A 26,534-nucleotide genomic window follows, 5' to 3' on the forward strand; every position below is an offset into this window, starting at 1 on the left:
AGCCTGAGGTCCCTCCCCCCGGGATCTCTGCCTGCCACCTCCCTGGGCGAGAGGGCTTAGGCTCCAGTCCAGCTGTGCCCCAAGCTGTCGTGGGCCTGAGCAGGTGGTCAGCCTCTAGATCTGAGGCCCCTGGCTTCTCAGGGGGGCCAAGAGCATGGAACACGACCCTCAGCTGGGAGCCTCCGAGGAGGAGGGGCTGTCTTGGTGTCCGGCACCCAGAGCAGAGGTGAGGAGGGGTGGGGCTCCCCATCACCTCCTGTGTCCGTCAGCCTCCATCTCTGGGCCCTGAGCGCCTCAGGGCTGCAGTGTGAGGGAGACCCTGAGTAGCGTGCCGGAGAGGCTGGTTCCCACCGAGGTCTGAGGCATTTGGGGACACCTATGCTGGGGTGCTGCTGTGATAAGGCCCGAGGTGGGCTGTGGGCAATCTGGACAGAGGTGGCAGGGAGTGGGCATGGGGTGTGAGCCTGTGACGAGATGGAAGTGGGGGTAGAGGGACTTGGAAAGGTGACGGAAGCAGTGTTTCGTGTGCAGAAATTGAGCAGGAATGTGAGTCCCCAGGGAAAACTTGAGTCCCGGGCCCTGCCAGGCCAGACACAACTGCCAGGGGCTGGAGGCGGCAGCGGCCTGGCCGATGTCCCAGGGCTGCAGACCCACCCAGCATGGCTCCTTGCGCTTTCTCTCTGGGGCCAGGGCAGTGCCCCCCTGGCTAACAGCACCTTCTCCCCGCAGATGTCAGGCTGGTGTCCGGGCAGTTCCCGCAGTCCCCGCAGAAGCTGTCTTTCTACAGCTGGTATGGCGGCGCCAGGCTCTTCCAATTCCGCGTGCCCCCAGGCACCATGCTGCTGCGCTGCCTGTGCCACGTGTCACGGGGAGGCAGCCCCACGTGTGCCAACGTGGCGATCACCGTGTAGGTGCCCACCCTCGCCGACCCAAGGCCCACATCTGATGCCTGCCCTGCTCTCCCTGCTCCACGTATTCCGCTACGCCGCCCCTCCGGTCATCAGCCCCCTGGGCACCAGCTTCCCCGACAATACCTCTGTGCAGCCGCCCTTCCTCGTCAAGATGCCGAGAGCAACGCCTCTGTGACCATCTCCCACCCTGCACCCGGGGACGGGTTTGTGGCTGCCCACCTGCCCCCTTCATCCCACAAGATTGAGGTGAAGGTGAGGCGGGGTGCCGCCCACGTAGAAGGGGCAGGACCCCTCGGTGCAGGAATGTCTGTCCTTGGCAGTTACGTCCTCAGCGCAGGCCTTGCTCTAGGCTGCCCTGCCCAGTCCTGCCCACGCCAGCCGCCCCCCTGGGCTCTCTGCCCAACTCCCCCACACGTGTACATTCTTTTCCCCCACCACTCATTCTTTCCCTAGGGCTTTGCTCCCACCTGTGCCTACGTCTGCCAGCCGGACATGCTGGTCGTGAGGGTGGTGGAGGTCTCCATTCTGGAGCCAGATGTGCCCCTTCTGCAGACCCTCCTCTCCCGACCCAGCTGCCTCAAGTGAGTGGGAGCCCTTGGGGGAGGCCCAGCGTCTGGCTTGGTGGAGTGGGTGGGCCTGGTGTTTGTTGTCCCTGGGCTGGTAGGATAGCCAGGGGCCTGGGCCTCAGGGTTGTGCTGGGCAGTGGGGCCTCTTTGGCCACCACCCTGAGTGCAAACCACGCGGGAAGGTTGGTGGAAGCTGCAGAAGCTAAACCAGGCCATACCCTTGGCCACAGAACCTTCATCCCTGAGTACACCCAGGAGTTGCATCTGGACCTAAAGGGCTGTGTGTCCAACGGGAGCCTGGGCTGCCCCGTGCACCTCACCATGGGCTCAGCCACCCTGCTCAGCAACTTCCAGAAGGTACTGGCCTGTCCCGGCCCCACTGGGACCTGCCACCTGCTGCTACCCTCGCTGCCCTGGGGCAGGTGGATCCAAGTGACAGCCAAGAGCTTGGGGGGGGCCCGGGTGTCCGTGGCATTCAGCATCGTGGCTGCCCTCACAGGTGGGTTGTGCAGGGAGGGCAGGCCGGGATGTCTTGCCCCCTGCACTTGACCCCCATGCCTCCCTCCGGCTGAGCCTTGGTGCTCCCGTCAGCCTGCAGGCCAAAGACCATGACGTCGCGGCACCTTCAGAGCAGCCAGAGCCAGAGCCGCAACGCCTCCACTGGCCTGCTGCCCCTGAGCCTCGTCCACCAAGACCCAGGCAGGAGCCACGGGCTGGGCAGTGGCTCCTTCTTCCAAACGAGGTATCCCGTCGTGCGGGAAGACGTGGATGTGGTGTCTGCGCGGTTCCGGCCCCTGGACAGTGTCTCCGTGTCGGTACGGTCGGACATGCCCTCAGTGATGCGGCTGTACCTCGACACAGGCATGGACGGTGGGGGCTCCCTCACCCTCTCCCTGCAGGCCAATGAGGTAGCTCCCTGTGACCTGGCTCAGCTGGGGCACAGGCCTTCCCGCCAGTTTTGGCATGGAAGTGGGGTCAGGGGGCCCTTCAGGAAACAAAGGGTCCCCAGCCAGCTTGGACCCGGAAAGGGGCTCTGTCTGAGGAAGGGGAGGCCTACTCCCCATGGTAGCAGGGGCCCAGGGCCGTGCCTGCGGGTGCTGCTGGCGGCTGTGTGTCTGTAGACCAGGAACCCTGGGCCGGTGCACGCCACAGAGAAGGGCACTGCATGCCAGACTGAGTGGGAGCTTCGGGCGATGTTGGTCCTGCCCGCCTGGTGGCCGACCTGGGCTCGGGCTGACCCTGCGCGGCCCCTGCCAGACCACACTTGCCAACAGCACCCTGGTAGAGGTCTGCGTGAATGCCGCCGGCCCCTTCCTCAGCCTCACCACCTCGCTCAACTGCACCACAGGTATGGCGCGCGGCCCTGGGATTCACACATGACCTCAATATTCGGAAATGTCTCCTCCAATCCCTGCAGGGGAGCTGATGCATGTATCTGGGTAACAAGGGCAACGAGGCTGCCAGGAGGACATGACCCCAGGCCTGGTCCTGGGTCTGGGCTGAGGACTGGCCCGGGGGATTTAGGGATTGCAGGGGTCCAGGGCTGTTTGCACCACAGGGTTTCTGCTGCTCTGAGAACCCGCCCCGTCTGCAGGAGGGAAACCGCAGAAGGGGAGGGTGGGGAGGACCTGCCTACCCGGTTGTTCAAGCAGGGCCCTGAGAAGCACCCCAGGTCCTGGCCTCTCCTTCCCCGGTTCCTCTTGGGAACAGATCTCCACCTGATCAGGCTGCCGCCTCGCCTGGACCAATGCAACAGCCCCCCCAGCCGGCTCCTGCACATTTGTCACATCTTCCTGAGATGCAACCAGACCTCACCAGCCGGCCGCAAACTGGAGCGCAAAATAGAGCTCACATTCCTGCCCACCGCCCACAGGGCCCCAGCCCTCACCCTGTGCGCGGCCGCCCCGTCCAGGTGGCCAGCGCTCTTCCCTGCCTCAGAGCCTGTGTGCCGGCCTCGCCCTCCGACGGCCTCTGAGTGGGGGCCACCCTGGCCGAGACACGGTCTCCCCTTTCCCGCCCGCATGCCCAGCTGTCCCACTCCGTCTCCCCGCCTCCTGACCGGGCTCAGCAGACCCCCCGAGGGACCGCATCCCGGCCTCCTGACCCCCACAGGAGGCCCAGGGCACCATGAATGGCCAACCCCCCCCGCCACCATGGGAGCCACCCTGCCTCAAGCCCTCCCTGCCCAAGTCACAGTGCGCCAACGGGTGCCTTCTCCTCTCTAGCCTGTCTGCAGGGAGGAAACCGAGTCAGCCTGGCACGGGGAAGAATGTAGCCCGTGCTGTTGCGCCAGCCCTGGTGCCTCTCTGGGTCTATTTTCTTGACTGCGAAATGGGGATAAGAATCGATCCCGCCCAGAGGCCTGAGACAATCCAAGGTGATCTTTGTGAAGCACCCGGACGCTGCGGTCACACTGCGGAGGCTCAGGGCTGCGGGGTACTTTGTTTCATCCACTGCCATGTCCTCACACCCAGCGACTGTCCTGGGACCTGTGCCCGGGTCTGGTGTAACCACATGTGCTATTCCACCTGCCTGGCCCTAATTTCCTGTTCCAGACAGTAGGGTGACCGGGTCTCTCGCACAGCAGCAAACACAAAGACACACTTGATGGGTAGGAAACACCCCAAAGGGGAGGACTGGGTACTTAGTGGCTCTGTGTGCAAAGCCACTTCTGTCCCCTACAAATCAACTGCGAGCCACATTTGTAGTTTAAATTTCTTTAGCAGCCACATGACAAAAAGTCAAAAGAAACAGGTGAACTTAATTTTCCTATGGCATTTTACTTAACCTAACATACCTAAAATATCTTTTTGACAGGTAGTCAAGAGGACATTATGAAAGCGACATTTTTCACGTTAAGTCTTCAAAGCCTGGCATGCCGGTTCTACTGCCAGCACATGTGTGCGTTCTAAGCACCCCTCGTGTGGCGGACGCTTACCGAAAGGACAGCCCACTTCTGGTGAACCTGTGGTCTCTGGACCACATTGCTGGGAGCCCACGATGGGTACAGCGTGTCAGGTCTGCCATGATAAAGCCGACAGAAGCTCGGGGCATCTGCTGGCCCCGTGCAGAGTCTGGCACCGAGGCAGGCCTCCTAATGCCCGTTCCTTGGCTCCCTGCCACTGTCCCTTGGGACCCACATGGGCTGGCCAGACACCGAGCCCAAGGCCAGGGCTTGTCTATGGGTCCCTGACTGCCTGACGGCCCACAGGCCACGGGGGAAACACCCACGGGCACTTGGCTTGCTCCCTGGCCCCCCCTCCCTGTAGGCTACCTCGTTCCTGACCTGCCACTCTGGGGAACAGATCACGCCCCAGAGACCACGGAGAGGCTACAAGCCCACCATCTGCCCCTTTCCCAGGTCCCTTCCTGTTCCCTGCTGGTCACAGCCAATGTGCTCTGTCTGTGGGTGGAGACGGGAAGCGGCAGGCATGGGGCGCATCTGCGGGGGGACAGCCCTTCCTCCCTGGCCAGCGCCCCCTTGTCTTCCAGGCCCGAGTCAACCCCAACGCTCTGGCCCTTGATCGTGGCTACGGTTGTTCCCTTTCGGGGTTAATTCTGTCTCAGTGGGTGTGCATGAAGGAGAAGCGGAGGCTTCAGCCTCGGAATGCCTGGAACGCGCAGGAGTGCACACCTTTCCGGGGAGCAGGCGGAAGGGGCCTGGCCTGGCCTCCTGCGGCCACGGTCTTCCTCTTCTGGGTCCCGCCGGCCTCCGGGACTGGAGCTCGAGCAGCTCCTGGGGACCCCCGGACCTGGGGGGAGCCTCACCTCTTGGTGTTGGGTGGCCCCCAGCCTCCACCTCTTTAAACACTGACTGGCTGAGCAGGTCTGTTTGTCCCTCCCACACAGCTGTCCCGTCCTCGACACAAAGGCACACACAATACGAGCTCAGGAAACGACTTCATAGGAACTACTAAACATTAAGAGCACCCACGAGGCGTCCGTCTCCCACGCAGCCCTTCCGTGTGCTCACATCTTCTAGCCCCAGGAGAAAGGCACATTCACAGCCATTGGGGCACTCTGCTTAGTCTATGAGTCTATAAACTTTTGGACAATAAGGATTTACTCACTTTTGGGGAGGCCTTTTGGTAGCCCTTAATTCCAGGCCTTGGACAGGCTTGGGGCTCAACAAATAGATATCAAATTGAGAAGTCTGATAGCAGTTCCTCTCTCCCCATTTTCCAAATGAAGATAACTGAGGATCAGAGGGGTTAAGAAACCTGCCTAAGGTCACACAGCTGGGAAGTGGGAGGGGGGGTGCCAGGATTTGAACAGGCTCCAGAGCCACCTCCTAACAACAAGAGGGGCCACCAATACCAAGCCACAAAGTGACATCGGGAAAATGGGAGGAAGCGCAAGGTGCTCACCACCCAGGGGAGACAGAGAAATTGATACCCTGTTGACATCTTTAAACAAACCCATCTACCATTGACCCCAGAGGTTGGGTAACAGTCAGGGGTGGCAACTGAGGACTGAGTCATTCTCCTAAGATGCTACTATGTGGGAGCCCAGCCGAAAAGGGGAGCACACCTTTAGGGGCACGGAGGGAACACCTTCTGTGGGCCACACCCCACCCCGTGCCTGACCCACGCTCCTGCTTTGATTCTCGTAACAACCTGTGAGGTCAGTACTGTTACTGCTCCCAGCGCTTATGAGCACACTGAGCCTGGGGGCGGGGGAACCTGCCTGGGGCCGTAGGGTTAGTAAGCAGCTGCGCAGGTGACTGCTGTACCCCAGCTGGTCTTTAGATTGTCAATCATTGCGGAATAAATCTTCACCCCCAGCCCCAGCTCCTTGTCATCTCACCAGCTCTCTTACAGGCCCCAGGGACAGGCCCTTCTTTATTACCCCAGAGACAGTCATTGTCCATGCTATATAAAACATCTACTCAATTTAACACCTATTTATTGAATCTCAAACAGACATGAGGCTGGAATTAAGGGCCACAGAAAGGTCCCCCAACAGATAAGTAAGTCCTTACTGTCCAACGGTTTATAACCTAACAGGCAAGACAAAGAAAAGCACCCTGTTAACTATAATTACAAGGATGCAGACCGCCTGTGTCAGGGTGTCCATCCACTCCGCCACATCCAGGCCTCATATCCTGACTTAACTGTGAAAATACAGCTCAGTCCAATAAATTGCAGGAAAAGAGCAAAAAGGAAACAAAGAGAACGCATGGTAAACAGGAAATGCAAAATTATACGGCAGGCATAGGTCCAAACACACCAGCCATTATATTAAACGTGAACGAGTTAAACTCTCCTCCTGAAAGATTCTCACGTGAAAGTACAAGAGCAAAAGCCAGTTTGGTGCCATTTTATGAGGCGCACTCCGGGAACGAAGCGGAACGGGAAGGCTCAGAATAAAAGAACAGAGTGCAACGTTCTGAAAAGGAAAAGCGAGGTGCATGTGGCTCCGAGACAAGGTGGAGCAATGCGGTCAGTGTAAATGCGTGGTTCGCACTCTTAGCTGCTCATAAAAAACTGAAGCCTGGGCCCTGCCCCAGAGATTGTGACTGGACTGGTCTGCGATAGGGCCTGGACACTGCTTTCAAAGTCCCTCAGATGATTCTAACATGCAGCCGGGGCTGGGGATGACGGCACAAGCCCAGCAGCGTGTCCCGGGGCTGCGGGGACCAGACAGGAAGGAAGTCTTGTGAGCAAACAGTTCAAGGGAGCACCCAATAAACACCAGATTGATCGGCCAGGTGACTGATACTCTCTCTACTGAAACCTTCTGTGGTGATCAGACAGTGAATTCCTCCACGCCCAGCTAATAATCCTGGGGAAGCACAGTCTAAACTGAGAAGATTGCTGCTGCAGTGACTCTGGCTGTTTCACGGCCCAATCTGCGTCTGCCCAGGGAAGGCCATCCCGCTCCGGGCCCACGCTTCTGGGCGCTCATCGTTCCAGCTGCTTCCCGTAACACCAGGGCATGTCTTGAAAGGACTATGCTTTGCAAGGTTCAAACAGGGCTCAAGGCAATCTTGGCACCCTAGAGCGTGAGGAGGTCACTCAGGTTCGAGACCAGCAGACAAGGAGTACCAGCCTCTATTAACTAAGCACCTGCTACACACCTGACGCTTCACACCGCCTCATCTCCAGTCCTCTCCACCACCTCACACTCCTCCAAGTCACAGAGTCAAAACGGACCTTCCACCACTGTTTGCTGAGCACCTACTTTGTGCTAGGCAGCATTCTATGGGGACAGGAGCAATCTCACAGCATACAAAGTCCCTGCCTTTAGGGAGCTGACACTCCAGCAATGAGGAGTAGGGAAGAGGACCCCCTGTTCTGGAGGCACAAACTCTGAATTCTCCTGCAACCTTTAACTGGAACCAAGAAGTGACCAAGCCCAGGACAGAAAAGCGAAAGCCGCAAGCGCCACGGGTCTGAAACCTGAGCCCAGCTACTGGGAGCAAAGAATTCTGCATGTACCAGTGTTCCTGCAGCCATGCAGCCTTGCGAGGGCAGAGGGCCAGGGGGAGCTGCCAGCCAGCGAACAGCTCAGGGTGTGTTTATCTTACAGACCCAGCAAACCCCTCTGCCCAGGAAACGATGGGCCAGGGGGCCTGCTGGGACACCCTGCCCGCCGGCTCCTGGCTCAGAACACTGAGGTGAGAGAAGCCGAGGGTCCCTGGGTGGGTTACTCAAACTCTGAGCCTCACCTGGACAAGAGAGGGGATGCAGTATTACCTGAGCAAGATAACATGATCACAATCTAGGGCAGCTTTTCGGGACTCAATCTCAGATCCCCTTGTATGTCCACACCTTTCCTGGCCCCCCACTTCCTGAGATTTTCTATTCGTGTCTTCCCGCCTGGGACCTTCCTGCTTCTCCTCCGTTCCTTCTCCCCAGGCCTCAGGCACCTTGGCCTCCTGAGGCTACTGCCCACTCCCAGCTCACCAAGACACAGGAGCCCAGGACAGAGGACTCGGGGCTTCCCTCCAGGCTCCTGCCCATGCCGTTCCCGCTGCCAGCTCTCCCCGTCCATCCATCCCAGCCCTCAGGTGCCTACAACTGGGCACCTGGTGACCTAGCTCCAGCACGCAAGGAAGCGCGAAACAGACTCTTACCACCGAGACAGCTGATGGACCCCAGTTGCCATATTTGCTTCTAATATTGTTTAAAAGGAAATACAATGCTATCATTCATGATTCCTTAGCCCCTCCCCGCTGGGACAGCAGAATTTTGAAGCTGCAGGTTTCTTCCTAAATCTACATTTTCAACACCTATCTGTGTCTGCATCCCGAAACAAACTAACAGAATTGCTTCGTCTGAATGTTTTTTTAAATGTACACAAACGTACTCTTTGTACCCCTCCCCAACGCGCTCTGCTCCCTGACGCCCTTCCAGCTTCAGGCCTGTGGATGCACACCCCCCCACTCTGCGCCCTCTCCTCACCCATCCCAGGCCCGCTTGGATGCCCCTCCTCCAGGAGCCCAGCCGCCTCCCCCAGAGGGTGGGTGCCCCGGGCAAGAGTGTAGAGAGGGGTGGAATTGGGGTAGGACTCCAGTCCCTGAGTCCCCAGCGCTGAAAAAGATGAGAACTGCTTCCTTCCCAACCCCCTACTGGGGAGGCCGAGACGTCCGGGCTCCTCAGGGTTCATTATAACTTTCTGTTACGTCCAAGCCCGGGCCTTGGGGGGACTAGACACAGGGGCAAGGCGTGGCCCATCTCCTGCTGTGTGCGTGTGTCCACGTGGGAGGCACTGGAGGGGCCGAGTCTTGGTACTGGGAGAGCAGAACAGCCCTCCGTGGCTGGCACGGAGTATGCGGTTGTGCAATGCCGAGAGAACAGCCCAGGGACTGGACGGGACCCCAGCTGAGTTTGAGAGCCAGCTGGACCCGGCCACAGAGGAGCAGCGGGCACGGCCCTGCCCAGTCTCTGGGGTTGTGGAAGATGAGGGAAGCTGTCGGGCGGGGGGACCTTGGAGGAGAGGAGAAAACATGCCTCTGAACTTGAACAGCCCAAAGGGGAGATGGGGGCGCTGGGATCACAGGGCTGAGGAGTTTCTGCAGGGCTGGAACTCATGGTAACAGAGCCTGCACACGCCCCCCACTCAGTTTCCCCAGGCCCACCTGCACCTGTCCCACAGCTCTGCCTGGGCTGGGCCACAGAGTGGGGTGAAAGCCCTGGCTGGAGTCTTTTTCTCGCCCTAATCTGGGGCCTGGGGAATTGGGGTTAGGGAGTGAGAGGGTGGGCTCATGAACAGGGCACCTCGGGTGGGTCCTCCCACACAGGTGGGCTATGCAACTCGGGGAATGAAGCCCTTTGTTGGGAGAAGCCTGGTAGAGCTCTCCAAGTGGGGAACCCCCACCTCACATTCCCTAGACCAGGGAAGAGGCAGGGACCTAAGTTCCACCCTCGCCATCAACCTCAGCATCTCCAGGAGGCTCCCCTAAACCGGTTATTAAATGAATCCATGAGGCTTATATCAGAACGGACGTGGGCTGCCTTCTCAACGCAAACACATCAAGACTTGTCATTCCCTTCCCAGGCCTCCCTGGGAACCTGTTGTTCAGAGATGTTGCCAGTTTCGGGGCTGGGGCTGGGGGTGGAGTAGGGCACGCCCCTGAGAAACCATGCAGCTGGGAGGAGGCCCCGGTGTAGACCCCAGCGTGGCTGCCCTGGGGGCGGGGGGGCCGGGGCGCCTCAGCATGTGCCCCCCCACCCCCCCCACCGGCTCCTCTCGGCGAGGCTCTGGAGCAGAGGGTGGCAGGTGCCGGGAAGCGCTGTGGCAGGTGGCACCCGCCACTCCCATCTCGCCCCTCCCTAACTGGGAGCACCCGCGCGCTAAGAAGGGCTGGTAAGCGCCCTGCCCCCGTGCGCCCCTAGACAATGCTTCCTGGGTTCCCCGCGGCGCCCCCGCCCAAGGTGTAGCGTCCTCTAGGCACACCACTCCGCACCCCGGCCGTGCCTCCCGGTCCAGGAGGGCCCCCGGCGCAAGGGCGACGCCAGGACACGGAGTTGTCCTGCACCTCCACCTCGGTCCCCGCCGTCCGGGCGCCCAAGTCAGTGCCGCCCCTCGCCAGACACCTAGAACTCTGTGGTGCCAGATACCGTGCTTCCCCCGGGCACCCCCGGCCCATCCCAGTCCCCCTCCGACGGTGCTTGCCAGCTGAAGGGCGGCCCTCCGGCCCCGTGTTCCCGCGCGTCGCGCACCCCTGTCTGGCTCAGTCCCCGGACGCCTGGGCTTCCCAGGCCCGTGCCTCCCGGGCGCCCGGCAGCCCGCGCGGCCCGGCCGTCCCTCCACGCGCGCGGAGGTGCTTCCCCGCCGGGCCGCCCCGCAGCGCGCGGGATTCCCGAGGGCGTCCCGAGCGCGGCGGGCGGCGCCCCTTACCTCCGGGTCTGCACCTTGGGGCTGTATTTGCCTTTGTTTCTCTTCCTGAAGAGCGAGTTCATCGTGGCGCGCGGCGGGGGCGGCGCACCGAGGGCGAGCGGCGAGCGCAGGCGAGCGGGCGGCGGCGACGGACGGCCGAGTGCGGCGCGGCGGCGGCGCCGGGAAACTACTCGCGAGGGGCGGGGCGCGCGCCGGCCGCGGGCCCCCGGGTCGCTCCCGGGGGAAGGTGGCGCTCACCTCCCCGGGGCGGGGCCTCCAGGGCCGCTGGGCGAGCGCCCTGGACCCTGCGCGCGCGAGCGCGGCGCCGGCCGCGGCCGAGGGCGGGGCCAGCGTCCAGGCGGGACCCCGCCCCTCCCCGTGGCCCGCCGGCCGGGCCGGGGCGCGCAGCGAGTCCCTCCGCAGCTGGCCCGGCGCGCCCCTGGCTGAGGGCCCCTCTCTTCTTCTCCGCCGCCCAGGGCCCTCAGCCGTCCCCTCGCCGTGGCTGACACCCAGGTGGGCACCCCACACCCGTGTGGCAGACGCCGTGTGGGTCTCCGGGCCCTGGATAGCTGGGGAATGACACTCAGGTGGTAGCAGTGTTCATGGCAATGAGGAGGGGGGGCTCTGGTCTGCGCCTGCCTGAGTTCAAATCCTGCCGCCACAAATGGTCCGCAGGCTCCTAGGCGAGGCTTCTTCCCGCCCCCAGCCTGTTTCCTTCGGTGTCGCCCAATACCTGCCCACATTCCAGAGCGTTCCGAGATTCCTGCAGGTAATTCACACAAAGCACTTAGCACAGCGCCTGGTCCCACGTGTGGGAAGCTTTGCCCTCATTATCATCATCTAGGGCAGACAAAATAATACAAAATAAGCCTTGAAATAATCCTATAATAACTGCAGGCCCTGGCATCATAGAAATACTTCACGGCTGGTTATAAAAACTGCCGGATTCTGGTTCAGAATGGCGCCATTGCACAATTGGGCCATCATGTGCACGGTTATACTGTGTACTGCTGTGTGCCCGAGTTAGACTTTGCACCAGCATGTGGCCAGGCTAGACAGTGGGCATTGAGTGCCTGGGTCACACCGTGTGCCGTTAGAGAAGCCTGCAGTTGGATGGACAGAAAATGGAGTCTGGGTGAGGCCAGAGGGGGCCACCGCAGCTGGGCAGGTTCTGGGTGGTCTGAGCCCGGCTGGGGAGCAGGAGCACACAGTCTCCAGGGGAGATGCTAGATGGCAGCAAGATGGCTCATGGCCAAAGGGCGCAGCTGGGGATCCAAGACGTCTGTTGGGGAGGGGAGGGCAGCACAAGCCCCAGGGGCACCCAGAATCCCCAGGCCAGGCCCTTCCCCAGCTGTTGTACACCTCTAAAGTAAGGTTGGTGGGGAAGCTGACTCCCAAGGGCCTTTCCTGTCCCAGACCCCAGAACACCTGAGAACACCAGCATCCTCTGGGCCATCTCTTGTTCCAGCTGCCTAAGGACTTGTTTTGAAGTGTTAGAAACTTTAGGAAAACCTTATTCTTAACGGGGCATCTGTGGGTGGTCTTAAGGGGGTCTATGAATCCTCCCAGGGTGGCTTTCAAACTGTGCGTGTCCATACATGCATTTTTCAGGGGAGAGAATCTATTTCTTCCAGTGAGTTCATTCATTCAGTCATTCAACAGATACTTGCTAACGTCCTCCCAGCCTTGGCTGCCTGCTTCTACTACACTGAGGGGCAAAGGGAAAAACCAAAAAATAGCAAAGGGCCTTTCTTTTAAGGGAAGGGGAGGGATAAATATTAGTAATAATAAAACAAATGGATGATCCTCAAATTGTTAAGGTTCCAAAAGCGTCCAGGGACTTTAAAAGGATGAAGGACATGGCAGGATGCAGCAGCTCCGAAGTTGTGCATAAGGTTCCCCAGGGGAAAATGCCGACCCTGGGGCCCTGACCCACAGGCCCTGGTCCACAGCCACCCAGGAAGAGCCCACAGGCTGTAGCTTGAAGCTGTACTGGGTTTGAGTCCTGGCTCTGCTACACACCCAGCTGTGAGAGTTTGGGTAGGTGGCTTAACTTCTCTGAATATTGTTTTCCCCAACTCTGAAATGGGGAAGAGCCAGTGCGCTATGATGTGTGCAGAGAGCCTGGAACAGAGGACCCTCTGCTCCCTGCCCAAGGGGCCAAGAGGGGGCTAGCCCCGCTTCACCCCATGTTTTGTAACACATATTTACTTTCCTTGCAGAACAATATAAAGGATGGAAAATCATGCTGGCCCCTCAGCCCAGATGGGCTGACTCACAGTCCTGGGCTGGGGGCCGGGTGAGCTCTGCACAATACCCCTGGGGCCCAGGGAGAGGCTGGGCCCTGGCAGCAGCAGCACAGAGGGTCTGTGGTGAGTCACCCGTTCCGCCTGCCCCTGAGTCACCTCCACCAAGAATGGGCCTTGGGCCCCCACCTGACCGGGGCCCATGGCAGACTGCCCATCCTGGCCTCCTCCCCAGTGTCTGCCCAGCAGCCCCCCTGTTGCCCCCTGGGGAGCCACCGCCCAGGTGGACCTCCTGCCAGTCCTTGGGACGCAGGTGTGCCCCTGTACAGCAGTGTCTGGTGTCAGAATGTTGAAATAGCTCCCCACCAGTAGTTGGCTAGAGGCCCTGGGCCTTTGGCCAGAAGCTGGAAACCTGGCCACCTAGGGGGCTAACCCTCAGCCCAGCAGGGTCCTCTCAGACGCCCGCTCCACACCGGGTAGGCCTCTTCTGACTCAGCTACGTTGCCTCCGTGGGTCCATCTTGCAGATCGAGGCCTCGTCCTGAACCCCGGACTGCTCCCAGCACCACCTGCTCCCTATCTCTGGACACCTCATTTCAAGCCCATCCCTGGGCCTCTCCGACCTGGCCGAGACGGCCACCCAGTAAGCACGTCACGGGGCCAGGGCAGAGAGTGGAGCTGGGTGGGGCAAGCAGGCTCTGCCAGGCCAGGGTCCCCGCAGGACAGGCTGCACAACCGCAGCCCCAGACTCCCGTCCTCCCCTTAACTTCCTGTGCCCACAGGCCCCTGCCAGGGCTCACACGGCCCAGACCGGTGGGGCTGCATTTCTGGTGCCAGAGTCCAGGGTGTGACAGCCCCTGGGGATGGCCCCACTCAGGAGATCAGGACCCTATTCCTTCCTGAGTCCGGGGGCCTGAGAGACGGACAGGCCTGGCCACAAGGTGCAGAATACAAAATCAACCCAGGTTTTAGCTAGAAGCCAACCTGGGTCGGAATCCTGGCTCTGCCATGCTCCCGGCTGCGCAGCCTTAGACGGCGACTTCTCCCTTGGAACCTCGGTTTCTTCGTCTGTAAAATGGGGAGGAAACAGTGAGCTAAGATGTCAAATCCCAGCTCTGTCATCTCCTGGCTGTGTGACTCTGGGGAAATTTCTTCATCTTTCTGAACTTGTTTCTCTACCTGGGAAATGGGGACACTCTGGAACGTGCTACATAGGGTCTTAAAAGGAATCAGTGAAGTAAGACATGCAATAATGAGAAACAATAATAACTTTGGTTGAACATTTACTATGTGCCAGGCCCTGTGTTAAGTGATGGGCTTGGGGAGTTGGCACCATCTTTTCCAGATTTATTGAGGTGTGAAGGACATACAATAAATTGCATATATTTAAAGCATACCATCTTTATGGTATGATGGGTTTTGACATAACCACCCTACGCCCGTTGCCACAACAAGGATGACAAACTGGCACCGTCCCTGGCCATTTCTCAGATGTGGAAACTGAAGCTCCGAGATGGTAAATGGCAGCTCAAGGTGGTCAGGAGGGGACTCAGGATTTAAACCCTACAATCTGAGCCAGGGCCCTTATCCCCACCTCTGCCACCATTTAGTGGGGTGCCTGGCATAGGGTAGGCGCTCAGTATCTTTGTTGAATGAAGAAGGGATGACAGTGAATGGGAGGGTCAGTGCACGTTGACGGCGGCAGGGAAGGCCCCCAAAGGAGGACCAGAGAGAGGTAGCAGGTCCTGAGTCAGAACGCTGGTGGAGAAAAAGATTCTGTTCATCAGATGTTAATTAAGCACCTACTATAGCGACGAGTCCTGTTCCTGGAATTGAGGACACACGGTCCAGTACAACAGAGGTTTCTGCCCTGGGGCAGCTTGCTGCAGAGGCCCCGGGGTGGGGGTGATGGTGTAACTTTGAGGCCACCTGTGGGTGGATTGATGGCACCTATCCCATGTGGCCCTCAAAGGAGCACCCCAGGCAGACGGAGTCACGGAGGCCCAGGGACACTGTGGGAAGGGTTAGACCCGAGGCTGAGGGTGGTCAGAGTCCTGGCAGGAAGGGGCGGGGGACCCCTCACACTTCCTCCTGTGCGGCACCGGCATTTGCTTGGGAATGAGGCTCTCCACCGCTGCCAGGGAAGGATCTTGACCTCTTGCCCCCACAGTGCCTCCCACACATTCACCCATCAATTCATCAAGCATCTACTCTGCGCCCAGCGCTGGGGACACAACAGCTAGGGAGCCACAGCCCACATATCCCCAGTCTGGGAAGGCAAAGGATCAGAAAAACAGTCAACCACATTTCTAAAGAAATGAAAGAACCTAAATGCACTTCAGTGGGGGGAGTGGCTGATACATGATGAAAGGGCCACAGTCCAGAAGGGTGGACAGGGGTCAGGAACGTGGCAGGTCCGTGGGCCTCACAAGGAAGGAAGCCCGGGGTGCACTCAGCGAGAGAGGAAGTGTCCGCCATTAGGGTTGTCTGTTTGCCCCTTGGGATCTCAAAGAGCGCTGCCCCTGTGTCTTGGTGTCTGCCCTCCTGCCTGCCTGCCTGGGTCTGGGCCTGCCCGGGCCCTTTGCCCACTCTGTCTGCTGAGGTCAGACATTCCTGCCAGGGACCCGGGCGGCCAAGGCCCCACGGGCTGCCTTCCTGGGCCATTCTCTGGTCGCTGGCTCGGGCTTAGTCCCCGCACTGGGCCTAGGCCTCGGGGACTGACGAGTCAGCAGCAGTCGCCTCTGGACAGACACCCCCTCTTCGGGGCCCTGGCGTCCCTGCCCCACCCTGCCCTCGCCCAGTCCGCCCTGTTCCCCCGACAGGGGCAGCTGTGCTGGTCTGGGGGCGACTCTGAGCAGCCCCCTCCAGGGGGGCTTCACCGATGGGAATATTCTGTGTATAGGGAGGCGCAGGCCGCATGTGGCTACTGTGCACTTAGAACGTGCAACCGTGTTTTTAATTTTATGGTTTATGTTTTACTTACGATTATTTATATAAAGTATGATATATTCACGTCCCTGTAATTCATTGTAATTTAAACAGCCACGTGTGGTCGGTGGCTATCGCACTGGGCTGCTCCAAAGAGCCAGCCTGGGCTCAGGCACGGAGGAGGGGCCTGGCCTCCCGGCCTCCCCCCAAGGCAGAGGCAGCTGCCGGGGCCCGGGACTGGGCTGCAGTGTCCTTTGGGGTCGCGCAGTTGACGGAGTCAAGCTTAGGATGTACTGCCTGTGGTCACCCCAAGCCCGCCCCCAGCTGCTAGGTCTGAGCCCCGCCTCGGGGGCAGAATCATGCCCTGAGCAGACCTCTTTATGTTGGCGTGCGCGGCTCCTTCATCTCTCCCGGAGGCACTGACTGCGGCGTCTCAGCCTCTCCCCCTGCACCGCTCCTGGCAGCTCCAGAGGACAGGACTGGACAGGGGGCTGGCGTCACGGCTCATCTGCTGAGAGGCAGTGGGGCCTCATCCTCCTTCCCACCTAGAGGATCCCAGGCCAGGGCTGCCCTGACCCAGGTCTCCCAGCACAGAGCTTGAGTGCAGGGCCTTGGCTTTTGGATGGGACCCCAGAGAGTCGGGGTGTAGGGGTGGGGCCTCTGGAGGGGGAGAGCGCACCACGGGAGGCAGACCAACTCAGGGAGCAGGCACACACTGGCCCTGCACGGGGCTGATAGTGGCCCCCTAAAATAAGTGCAAATCCTAAATCCCTGGAGCCTGGGAATGTGACCTTATTTGGGAAAAGGGTCTTTACCGATGTAATTCAGTTAAGGATCTGAAGATGGGGTCCTCTTGGGTTTAAGGTGGGCCCGGGATTCAGTGACGGTGTCCTAATAAGAGAGGAGGGGGAGATGCGGGGCCCAGGGACACTGAGAAGGAGGCCATGCAGCCACCCACCGCGCAGACAGGAGGGGTGCGGTCCGCTGACGGTGAGGGACCACCAGCCAAGGAGGGCAGGCCCCGGAAGCTGCAGAGGGCAAGGACAGTCTCTCTACAGGACTCCCAAAGGCGCTGACCCTGCTGACTCCTTGGCTTTAGCCCAGTGAGAATGATTGCAGATTTCTCATCTGTAGAAAAGTAGGATAATAAACTTTTTGTTGTTTTTTAACTCACCAAACGTGTGGTAATTTGCTGACAGCAGCAGAAAATCAACACACGACACTTCCTGCCCCCAGCAGGACTCTGTGCTGCCATCAAGGTGACCTGGAGTCTGAGGAAGGTCATGGATGCAGAAAGGGCGGTGGGTGGGGTGGGCGGAGGAACGGGTGTCTCCTTCCACCCTCTGCCCCCTCCTCTGCCAGTCCCCTGGAAGTGGGCCCACACACACGCCCCCTGGGCACTTTTCCTAGGTTAGGGTTACCCAGATGGTGGGGGGGCGTGTGGATGCTGACGCAGCCCCAGGCAGAGATCCTTACGTGATACCCTGACTCTGTGTCTGTGGCTGCGCACTAACTCCAGTAGTTAGTGTCCGGACCGAGTTGAGCTGTAGGACCCCCAGCTGGTGTCCTGAGCGCTGGAGAATTGGTCGTCGGTGATGAAAAACCCCCACCCACCTGGAGTCTGAAGCGCTGTGAGTGTAAACCGTTCAGCCATAAGAAGGAATGGGGTCTGGCACCTGCTGAACGTGAACAAACCGTGGAAACACGATGCTCAGTGAAAGAAGCCAGACGCAGAAGGCTGCATAGCGTCTGATTCCATTTATATGGAGCGTCCGGAATAGGTAAACCCAGAGACACAGAAAGCCAGTCGGCGAGCGGCTGGGAATGAGAGAGCCGCCTGATGGTTACAGGGTTTTGTTCTGCAGTGATGATGTTCTAGAACTTGATGGTGGTGAGGAGCGCACCGCCGCGTGGCAGCTAGAAGAGACCCCACTAACTTCCGTAGTGTAAATGGGTGGGTTGCACGGCACCAAAATTATGTTTAATAAGACAGAGTTATCAACGTGGATGGAGCCAGAGAGTATTATGCTCAGTGAAATAAGCCAGGCAGAGAAAGACAAGGACCAAATGATTTCCCTCACTTGGGGAGGATAACAACGAAGCAAGACTGAAGGAACAGAATAGCAGCAGACTCACAGAGTCCAAGAAGGGACTAGCAGTTACCAAAAGGAAGGGGGTGGGGGCAGGAAGGGGATTAAGGGGCATTATAATGAGCATTCCCAACATAGGTAGGTCACGGGGAAGGCGTGTAGGAGAGAAGACAAGGAGCGACTCTAGCATCTTACTACGCTGATGGACGGTGACTGCAAAGGGGTGTGAGGGGGACTTGATAGGATGGGTGAAGGTAGTAGCCACAATGTTGCTTATGTGAAACCTTCATAAGACTGTACATCAATACCTTGACACAAAAGCAGAACAGAGTCGTCACTTTCCTACACTGCCCCATCTCAAATGCCACCCTCTTGACAGAGTCCCGTGGGGGATGGCCCCACCCTCCAAGCGGGCACTATTTAACCCTACCGATTTATTCATTATGAGTCTCTTATTATCATAGTCCAATATACAGAACATAAAACTTACCATCTTAACCATTTTTTAGTGTACAGCTCAGTGGCCTTAAATACATTCACACTGTTGGGCAACCCCCCCCTCAACCCCCCGCACAACCTTCTCATCTTGCAAACCTGAAACTCTGGCCCCGTGAAACCCTCACTCCCCACCCCCTCTTCCCCTGCCTCTGGCAGCCGCTCCCGCTCCCCTTCTGTCTCTGAATGGGACAACGCTGGGGACCTCACACAAGGGGACTCACACAGTGCTTGTCCTTTGAGGCCGGGCTTCTTTTACTGAGCATGATGCCTTCAAAGTTCACGCATGTCATAGCACGTGTCAGCGTTCCCTTCCTTTTTAAGCCTGAAGACTGTCCACATTACCCCATCTTCCAGGAGGGGACACTGCAGCCACAGACACTGAGGGAAGCAGGGCCAGGCTCACGGCGGCTGACCTGACGTACCGCTCTGCCCCGCGGCCCCGTCCAAGCGCCAGCGGAGGCCCCCACGTGCCTCGGCTGTGCTCCCCCCTCACTGACAGCTCCTGGGGCGCAGGTGGCCTGCACCTTGGACCCTGACTCCACACGCAGCACCAGGTGGACTCCTGGACCACGTGTGGATGGGATGGGACTTGAGGGGGTTGGGGGTCGAGGTGGGCAGGGCCCAGCCGGGCAGCCCCCGAGGTCTGGCTTCCCCAGACTCCTGTTCGATCAAATGTGCCCAATGATGAGGACCACCGCATGGAGCTGGGCACCCCTGTACACAGCTGTCCTGCCTATGACCCTTATGGCCCTTGAGGTTCCCCAATCCAGGCGGCTTCTGAGGAGGAGGAAGAAGGGACTTAGACGCAGCCCGTGGGCACCTGAGATGCGGTGCAGGCTGGGAGGAGGAGAATGAGGGTGACTGCTTGATACGGATGGCTTCCCTGCTGCAGTGATGAACATGCCCAGGAACTAGACAGTGAGTGGTGATGGTCGCATCACCTTATGAATGTCCTAAAAGCCACTGAAGTGTACACTTAAAATGGGAACTTTTGTGCTGTGTTTCACCACGATGAAAAGCAATGCCCCACTCCAGCTTCAGCACGCCCAGGGCCTTTCTGTGTTTTGGGGCCCAGATCAAGGCCTTGTGTCCCCACAAGGGTCTGGAGCCTGGACCCTCTCACTCCTACCCGCCCTTCACCCCACCTGCTCTTGGTGTCTGAGCCACCCCACTGAGGACACTTCCCGGCAGGTCGCCTTCCGGAGGCATGTGCGTTGGGCCCAGTGTTTTACTCAAATAGATGCATTACTACTGGTTGAGTTTCCCGTGGCAGTGGCCGATCCGTGGTGGAGATATTCAGAGCTGAGCGGTGGTTTCTGGAGTTTTCAAAAACCTCCTCCCCAGAAGGCAGCTTTGGCCTGGTCATTCCTGCAGGGCAAGGAGGAGGCGGCAGATAGAGGCTGAGTCTTTCTGGAACCTTCTCAGTCTAAGGCCAGGATGCCTGGGTATCTGCAATTCAGACTAAGAAGGCACATCTTCTGGGTACTTCACTGCAGCCCTGGGGCAAGAAGCACTGGAGAACCAGAGCCCTGGGTTTGAATTCCTCACCAGCTGTGTGACCTTGGGGAAGTTACTCAACCTGTCTGTGCCTTAGTCACCTTATCTCTAAAATGAGGATTAAAATAGCTTTGATCTTAAACGTTGCTCTGTTTTGATTTAGGTGAAAGTTATATAATGTAAAATTAATTATTATTTAATGTGTACAATCCACTGTTGTTTAGCGCATTCACACTGTTGTGCGAATGCCAGCTCTCTGAAATTCCAAAACATTTTCATCACCACAGGGGTTGTTTTTGAGGCTGACAAGTGTGAATGTTTGTAAAGCCTTAGAACAGTGCCGGGTGCAGCAATTGCCGAATAAGTGCTCAATAAAAGGCAAGAATACTTGGTAAGTGCAGCGCTCATAATAGGTAACACGTGGTAGGCGGGGCTATCAGTTTGCTTCCCTTGGGCTGGAGGGAGAGGGAGCTAGGTTCTCCCTTCCCTCTGGGCCGCATTTTCTACTCCGGGCACCCTGCACCCACCCGGCTGTCACACCCTTCCGCCCCCACCCAGGGTCACGTCCTCACCGGCTGGGGGCAGGGGAGACGCTGCTGGTGTCCAGGAAACCCGGCGCCTCGCCGCAGCCTCCGGGCTTCTCCCCTCTCCTCCAGGCTCTTCGGTGCGCCGCTCGCTGCATCTCCGACGCCCGTTCCTGCTCCCCACGCTGTCACCTTCTGTGGCGGAGGACACACACGTGGGGGCACGGTTACCCAGGAAGGCTGCTCTCTGAAGCCTTCTGGGACCCCCAGGCGCTTGGAAGAACCCCTCACATGCGCCGGCCCGCAGTCAGACCTGTCCACCTATAGAACCATTTGGGCAGCGTGTTTCACGGGCGGGCTCCTGGGCCCCTCGGAGCGGTACTCGGGAGCCTTCCCGTTACCCTGCAGTCCGCTGAGGGCGGCCCCGGGAGCTGGACGCTCCGCCCCGTCCTTCCAGGCGTGAACATCCTGTCCTGCGGTCACTCCGTGCCGGTTTAAGGCCTTCCGTGCTGCAACAAGAGCTGAGTGTTCGCGCCCACCTCGCGCCCTGCACCGATGCTCAGGAGAGGCTTGCGAGTTTCCTTGACCACCCCGGGGTACAGCGAAACATCCCTGGAGCCCGTCTCTCGCCTTCCTCTTCTAGGGGCGACGCAGGAGTCAGGGGCTGTCATTTGCTGCCACCTTGTGGCAGGGATGGGAACTTTGCGCTCCATTTCCATCCCTGGTCATCTTAATCAAGAAAACGCACTGAGCACCTACTGAGTGCCAGCTCCCCAGTCAACTCCTGCGCACCCGGGGGCAGATGAATTACACAGACAGGGTCCCTGCCCTCTCGGAGCTCACAGTCTCCCGGAAGAGACCCTCAATGACCCACAAATAAATACAGTGAACGAATACAAATGATTAAGGGATTTGCACCCGCTAGGAAGGACACAAACGAGGCCGTTATCACAAGATGCAACGCTGCATTTCCTCATGGGGCGCTCTGTCTCCCTGGACACCCTCTTCCTGCCCAGGACTGCAGGCCACGCAAGGGCAGGCGTTTCTGTCTGGCTGATTCCCCCTGGAGAATGGGTGATGTCCCCCAGTTCTGACACGTAGTAGGTGCTCCGTAAAAGTCGAATGAATGCATACACAATGGTGAGGCTGCTCAGAGCCAGCTTCCTGGCTCCCCCAGGCCGAAGGAACACATGGGGAATGGGAAGGGAGGGCCTGGGAGAGAGGCTTGGTCCCTGGGGATCCTGGGAGGGTTAGAAGGCTTTGGATGTGAGCTAAAATGAGGATGATGTCAAGTGTCACCCTCCCAGGGAGGCCCCCCATCCATCCTGTTTTAAATTGTACCCTCACACCCCTGGCTTCATGAAACGCTTCACTGCCTATATTTCTCTCCTTGATGTTTTTTACCATCTCATTTACTATGTATGTGCCGTATTTATTTGACGTCTGTCTGCCCTCCAGAATGAAAACAACACGCGAGCAAGGATTTTGCCTGTTTTGTTCACTAAGGACTGCCCTGTGCCTGGAACGCCCGGCACCTGGTAGGAGCTCCGTACGTGCGGACCCGGAGACAGCCGTGGGTGGGCGGGGCTTCGGGCGGGCCAGGAGGGCCCTGGGCGGTGGCCAGCAGTGAGCGCGGGGCTCAGATCCGAGTAAGGGAAGGGGCCGAAGGTAAACTCTACTAGGGGGGCGGGGACGGGCATGGCAAGGGTCCGCCTGGAAGCAGAACGAGACTGGGAGGGGGTCCTTGGGGGGAGGTCTTCCGAGGCTGGTAGTTTTCGGGGAAAGACCAATACGGGGCGTGGCTCACATGGGCGTGACCAATCTGGGACGGCGGGGCTAAGGCTGGGCGGGGCCGGGTTGGGAAGGGTCCTGTCAGGGACAGGTCAACCTGGGCGGGGCCAGTGGCAGAGAGGCGTGGGTAGAGCCAGGCCATGGGCGGCTCCAGGCCGGGATGTCCTCTGTCCCCGGGCCTGGAGCGCTGTGTCCCGGCGGGGCTAGCTCCCGCCTCGCTGGCCCCTCCTTGGCAGGCCGGGCCCCAGAGTGCGCAAGGCCGGACTCCCCAGGGTCCGAAGCTGCGGTCGGCACTGTGCTTTGAGGCAGGCGGCCGCGGAGGCCCCGGCGGACTGAGCTCTGCACTGCCCCGGGGCTGTTATCCCGGAGACTCTGAGGGTAAGGGTGAGCCGGGCTGAGGGGGCCTGTGCGTGCCTCTGTGTGTGTACGTGTGTGTGTGTGTGCGTGTGCACATCAGTGTGTGTGCGAATACGTCTGTGCACAACAGAGAATTTGTGTGTGCTTGGAGTTGGGTACGTGCATTCCCCAGGGAGCTCCGTGTGTGTACAAAGTCGCCTGTGTGTGCAAGGGCAGTCCCGCGTGGGAGGAGAGTCGTGCATGGGTGTGCATGCGTGTGAGATAGGGCGCGTGTTAAATGTGGCGAAGACAGTGTGTGTATGTCAGGATGTCTTGGAGGCACATGGGAGGGCGGGTGCAATGATACTTGGGGGGACCGTAGGGTCAGGACGCCTGTGGTGAGCTGTAGGGTGCGTGGGTGGTGAAGTGTAGGAGTGTGAGAATTGCGAATGTGTGTTTCATGAAGTGGCAGTGGGCAGTGCTTTGAGGGCCTCAGTGTGAAGGGGTGGGGACCAAGGAAAGTTCGGGGGTGCTGATTGCTCTTGGAGGGGTGAGTGTGGTCTGGGGCGGTTGGTAATGAACAGGGCGGGTGTTTGGGGTCTGGCCTGGAGTCATGTGGGGATCAGACCAGTCGCATCACTTTGAGAGGTGGGGAGATGCGTGGGTGGGGCCAAGAGGGGCTGGTCCTGCCCCTTGCATGGGGAGCAGTGGGCAGGGTTCTCGCTTCTGCCTCTCCAGTCACCTGTCACCCGGGCTCTGTGCTCACTGTGCCTGAGTGGCTCCTGTGGGCGCTCCTGCAAGGACATGGTGCAGAAGTACCAGCCTCCTGTCCGCGTCCACGAGTACCCATTCGAGCTGGTCATGGCGGTGAGTGACCCCTGGTTCCCTGGCCCCAAGTGACGGTTAGAGGGGCTCAGCTATGCCCCGACTGAGAGGGAGCTCCTCATTCCCCCCGATGAGAAGGGATCACTGAGCTGCTCCACTGACCCGCTAGGTCCAGTTTCTAGCCAATGACCCCCTCTGCCCAGCCACCCCACCTTTCACAAACCCTGGCTCACCGGCCAACACACAGGGTCTTTCTTTGTCCTTGTTGGAGCTTCCTGTTCTCTCATCTCACGCTTCTCTGACAGAAAACAAGGATAACAGGGGCCAAGCCTCTGTTGTCATTTGGTGCAATGGGAATAATAATAATAATGAGGATATTTATTCTGATGATGGTGACAGCGACCATTCACTGAGGGTTTGCCGCCCTAAGTTTTTACATACGTTGTTTCACTTAATGCCCAGTAGTGCACGTTATTCCCGTTGAACCTCCACTACACTGAAGCTGGACCAGCAGAGGGGATGGCCCCGACGTCTGTGGCCAGGAAGCAGCAGAGCCCGGGCTCTCATCCTCGCAGCGGGGACTCCAGAGCTGTGATTTTAAACCACAACACCCCGGGTCCTCCCGCTCGCACACCCTCTCCCCACTCTTAGGAGGTGGGCACCAGGAGGAGAGGGGCTCGGTGGGCAGGAAGGGTCTGGGAGCAGTTGCTCTCAGGGTGGATTTGGCCTGACTGTAGGACGAAACTCAAGTCGGGCAGCCAGGCAGTGGGGGGCCTAGAACTGGCTCCCAGCCCTCAGCCTCCCGGATGGGTGGTCTTTGCAGAGTGGGGCAGGTGCTGGAGACAGGTGGACGTGCCTCTCCGTCGTGGTGCCATCTCTCTGCCTCTTGGAGCTTCCCTTCCTTGGGAAGAACAGGGGCATTGCACGGGGTTGTGGTGGGGAGTGAATGAGATGGCTCCTGTGGGCGCTCCTGCAGGAACATGGTGCCTCTGGGTGAGGGGTCTGGGGTGGGGGCATGGGGCGTAGGCTACTTCCTGCCGACGTGGTTATCTATGCTATACGCCTGCGTTTTCTGTCGGGCTCCCAGGGATCTTGATCCTGCACCAATGGAAAAAGACCTCATCAGGGCAGTTACTACCAGAGACTGCTTCTCTGTGTGCCCTAAGCTGTGGAGGGCCAGGCCCGCAGAACCCTGGGTGCTTCAACAGGACTTCCCAGGCTGAGTTCCTTGGGAGGCAGGAGGCCCGGGAAGGTATTTTTACCTGGCTTTCCTGTGGTTTGGGAAAAATCCTGCCAGAAACAGCTCCTCTCTGAGCTCTGCTGCCTATCTGCAAACCTCGGCGGCGCATGACTGCCAGTGAGGTCACATCTTTCTTGTACCCAGAGGGGAAGGGAACGCACCCTGTTAGGCAGGAAAATAGATATGAGTGGGATGGAAAGAGAATAAGGCCAGGAAAAAGCCCAATAAAAAAGACCTAGAGTTAATCAGTTAAAGCTCAAAAAGCCATGAGCAACTTGGCCTGGAATGTTTGAATATTCCCCAGAGAAAGGAGGGCACCTCAGCAGAGCCCGTGGCTTTATTGTGTTAATCAGACAGGCTCAGCTTATGTTTTTAACTTTACCTATCTGCTGTTTTTTTTCTCCTTTGGCCCTAATCAAGTAGTTTGCAATCTGCACAATGAATAATGGCAAGCAAGCCCAGCATAAACAACATAGCAACAGGCAGGAAGGATTCCATCTTCAAAATAAGATTGGGTCTTAATACCCAGGAAGTTAAGAAGATGCTTCACTTACTCTTTAGCAAACAGACAACTCAGCCCACCTTCGGGGCCGGGCAGGCAGCCTTGATCTGCTCCCAGACCAAGAAACGCCGGGCTCCCAGGGAGAAATCAGAGCAGGAAGTCCCTTGTGTTAAGTTAGTTCTAAGTATTCAAGGCCCACCTAACAGGTCTGCACCCCAAGCCCTTAGTCACATTCCTGAAGAATCCTGAAATGGGGATCCCCAAAACTGTCAGGGTGCTCCTCTCTCTCTGAGGTCGCCTGCACTTTTTCTCTAAGTAACTTTAAATAAAACTTTTCCTCTGCTCACTACTGTGTCTCTGCCCTTCAATTCTTTGTCACGGCGGGAACAAGAATGGAGGGAATACACAATGCCTCCTCCCCAACAGTGCCACTGCAGCAGACTCTAGGAAGAACAGAAAACGTGAATTCTGGTATCTGAAATGTGACGGTATTGGTGCTCTAGAAGCCTTGCTGTGCCAGGGATTCAGGAGTCAGCAAATCCGACTCATCTCTACCACAGGTTCTTCAAGTATTCATTCCTCAACATCAAGGAAGGGCTCTTTATTTCTACCCTTCACAGATCATAAGGCAGACAGCAGGGGATAAACCTTGGCCTAGCAGGGGTTCCATGTGTGGACACTAAGGAAAATCCAATCCTCTGAACCCAAGCACGGCTCAGAGCAGCTAAGGAATGGGGCTGCAAGCCAACAGCCGTCTGACTCCCAAAACCAGGCTGCCTTCTCCAGCTTTAAGGGCGGCAGGCCCCTCCCTACAATCTGCGCCTGATGAGAGGGTTCTGAAGCCGCCAGGCCTACACCAGCTCAGGTGTGCCAAGCCAGAGCAGGTTCAGCCGTTTCAGTGACCGACTGGAATGCTGCGTTCACCTGAGCAGAGGCTGATGGCACTGTGTGCTGCCCAGAAAGCCCTCCCGCTCACCTGGGCAAGATGGTAGGCACAGGAAGTCTGCCAACTGCTCCAAGTGCCTCAGCAGCACGTCAGTCACTGCGGCTGGGAGGGAGGCTGCGGGAGCAGCAGTCTCAGCAGCGGGCAGGGTGACATTCGGAGGAGAAGGTGGGGTGGCAGGTGGGTCCCCACCCTCCGAGTTCGATGCAGTTTCTAAGGAAGAAAGACAAACGCTTGTCCTCCCTGGCAGGGGAATTCTTTCTGGGGGCCTCGCAGAGCACGGGGAGGCTTGGGGACTCGGGGGAACTCGTGCA

The 26,534-nt window shown here is 58.7% G+C and overlaps 2 protein-coding genes and 1 long non-coding RNA gene across 11 annotated transcripts in view; all 3 read right to left on the reverse strand.

Annotated features, from left to right (window-relative positions):
- LOC140843928 (nuclear envelope pore membrane protein POM 121-like) overlaps positions 1 to 11,398 on the reverse strand; it is a 31,701-nt gene extending 20,303 nt beyond the window's left edge. The window contains exon 1 of the mRNA XM_073214462.1: positions 10,823 to 11,398. The gene's annotated coding sequence lies outside the window, so the exon portion shown is untranslated. The remainder of the gene's footprint in view (positions 1 to 10,822) is intronic.
- Positions 11,399 to 13,953: 2,555 nt separating this feature from the next.
- LOC140843930 (uncharacterized) lies at positions 13,954 to 21,429 on the reverse strand. Of its 9 annotated transcripts, XR_012121846.1 has the most exons (6): positions 20,897 to 21,402; positions 20,632 to 20,778; positions 18,784 to 19,930; positions 17,451 to 17,653; positions 16,790 to 17,102; positions 13,955 to 16,485 (listed from the first exon to the last, which is right to left on the reverse strand). It is a non-coding gene; the product is annotated as an uncharacterized lncRNA (long non-coding RNA). The 9 variants fall into 9 exon arrangements; XR_012121851.1 differs by having other exon boundaries at positions 13,954 to 16,482; positions 16,790 to 16,865; positions 17,149 to 17,653; positions 20,632 to 21,404; XR_012121848.1 differs by having other exon boundaries at positions 13,954 to 16,485; positions 16,790 to 16,865; positions 17,149 to 17,653; positions 20,632 to 21,404.
- Positions 21,430 to 23,913: 2,484 nt separating this feature from the next.
- LOC140843927 (nuclear envelope pore membrane protein POM 121-like) overlaps positions 23,914 to 26,534 on the reverse strand; it is a 31,630-nt gene continuing 29,009 nt past the window's right edge. The window contains exons 7-9 of the mRNA XM_073214461.1: positions 26,254 to 26,433; positions 24,798 to 24,937; positions 23,914 to 24,633 (exon numbers count right to left, since the gene is read on the reverse strand). Of these exons, the coding sequence (XP_073070562.1) occupies positions 24,586 to 24,633; positions 24,798 to 24,937; positions 26,254 to 26,433 (368 nt within the window). The 3' untranslated portion in view covers positions 23,914 to 24,585. The remainder of the gene's footprint in view (positions 24,634 to 24,797; positions 24,938 to 26,253; positions 26,434 to 26,534) is intronic.

The sequence above is a fragment of the Manis javanica genome, chromosome 10, assembly GCF_040802235.1.
Source record: "Manis javanica isolate MJ-LG chromosome 10, MJ_LKY, whole genome shotgun sequence".
Classification (NCBI taxonomy): Eukaryota; Metazoa; Chordata; class Mammalia; order Pholidota; family Manidae; genus Manis; species Manis javanica.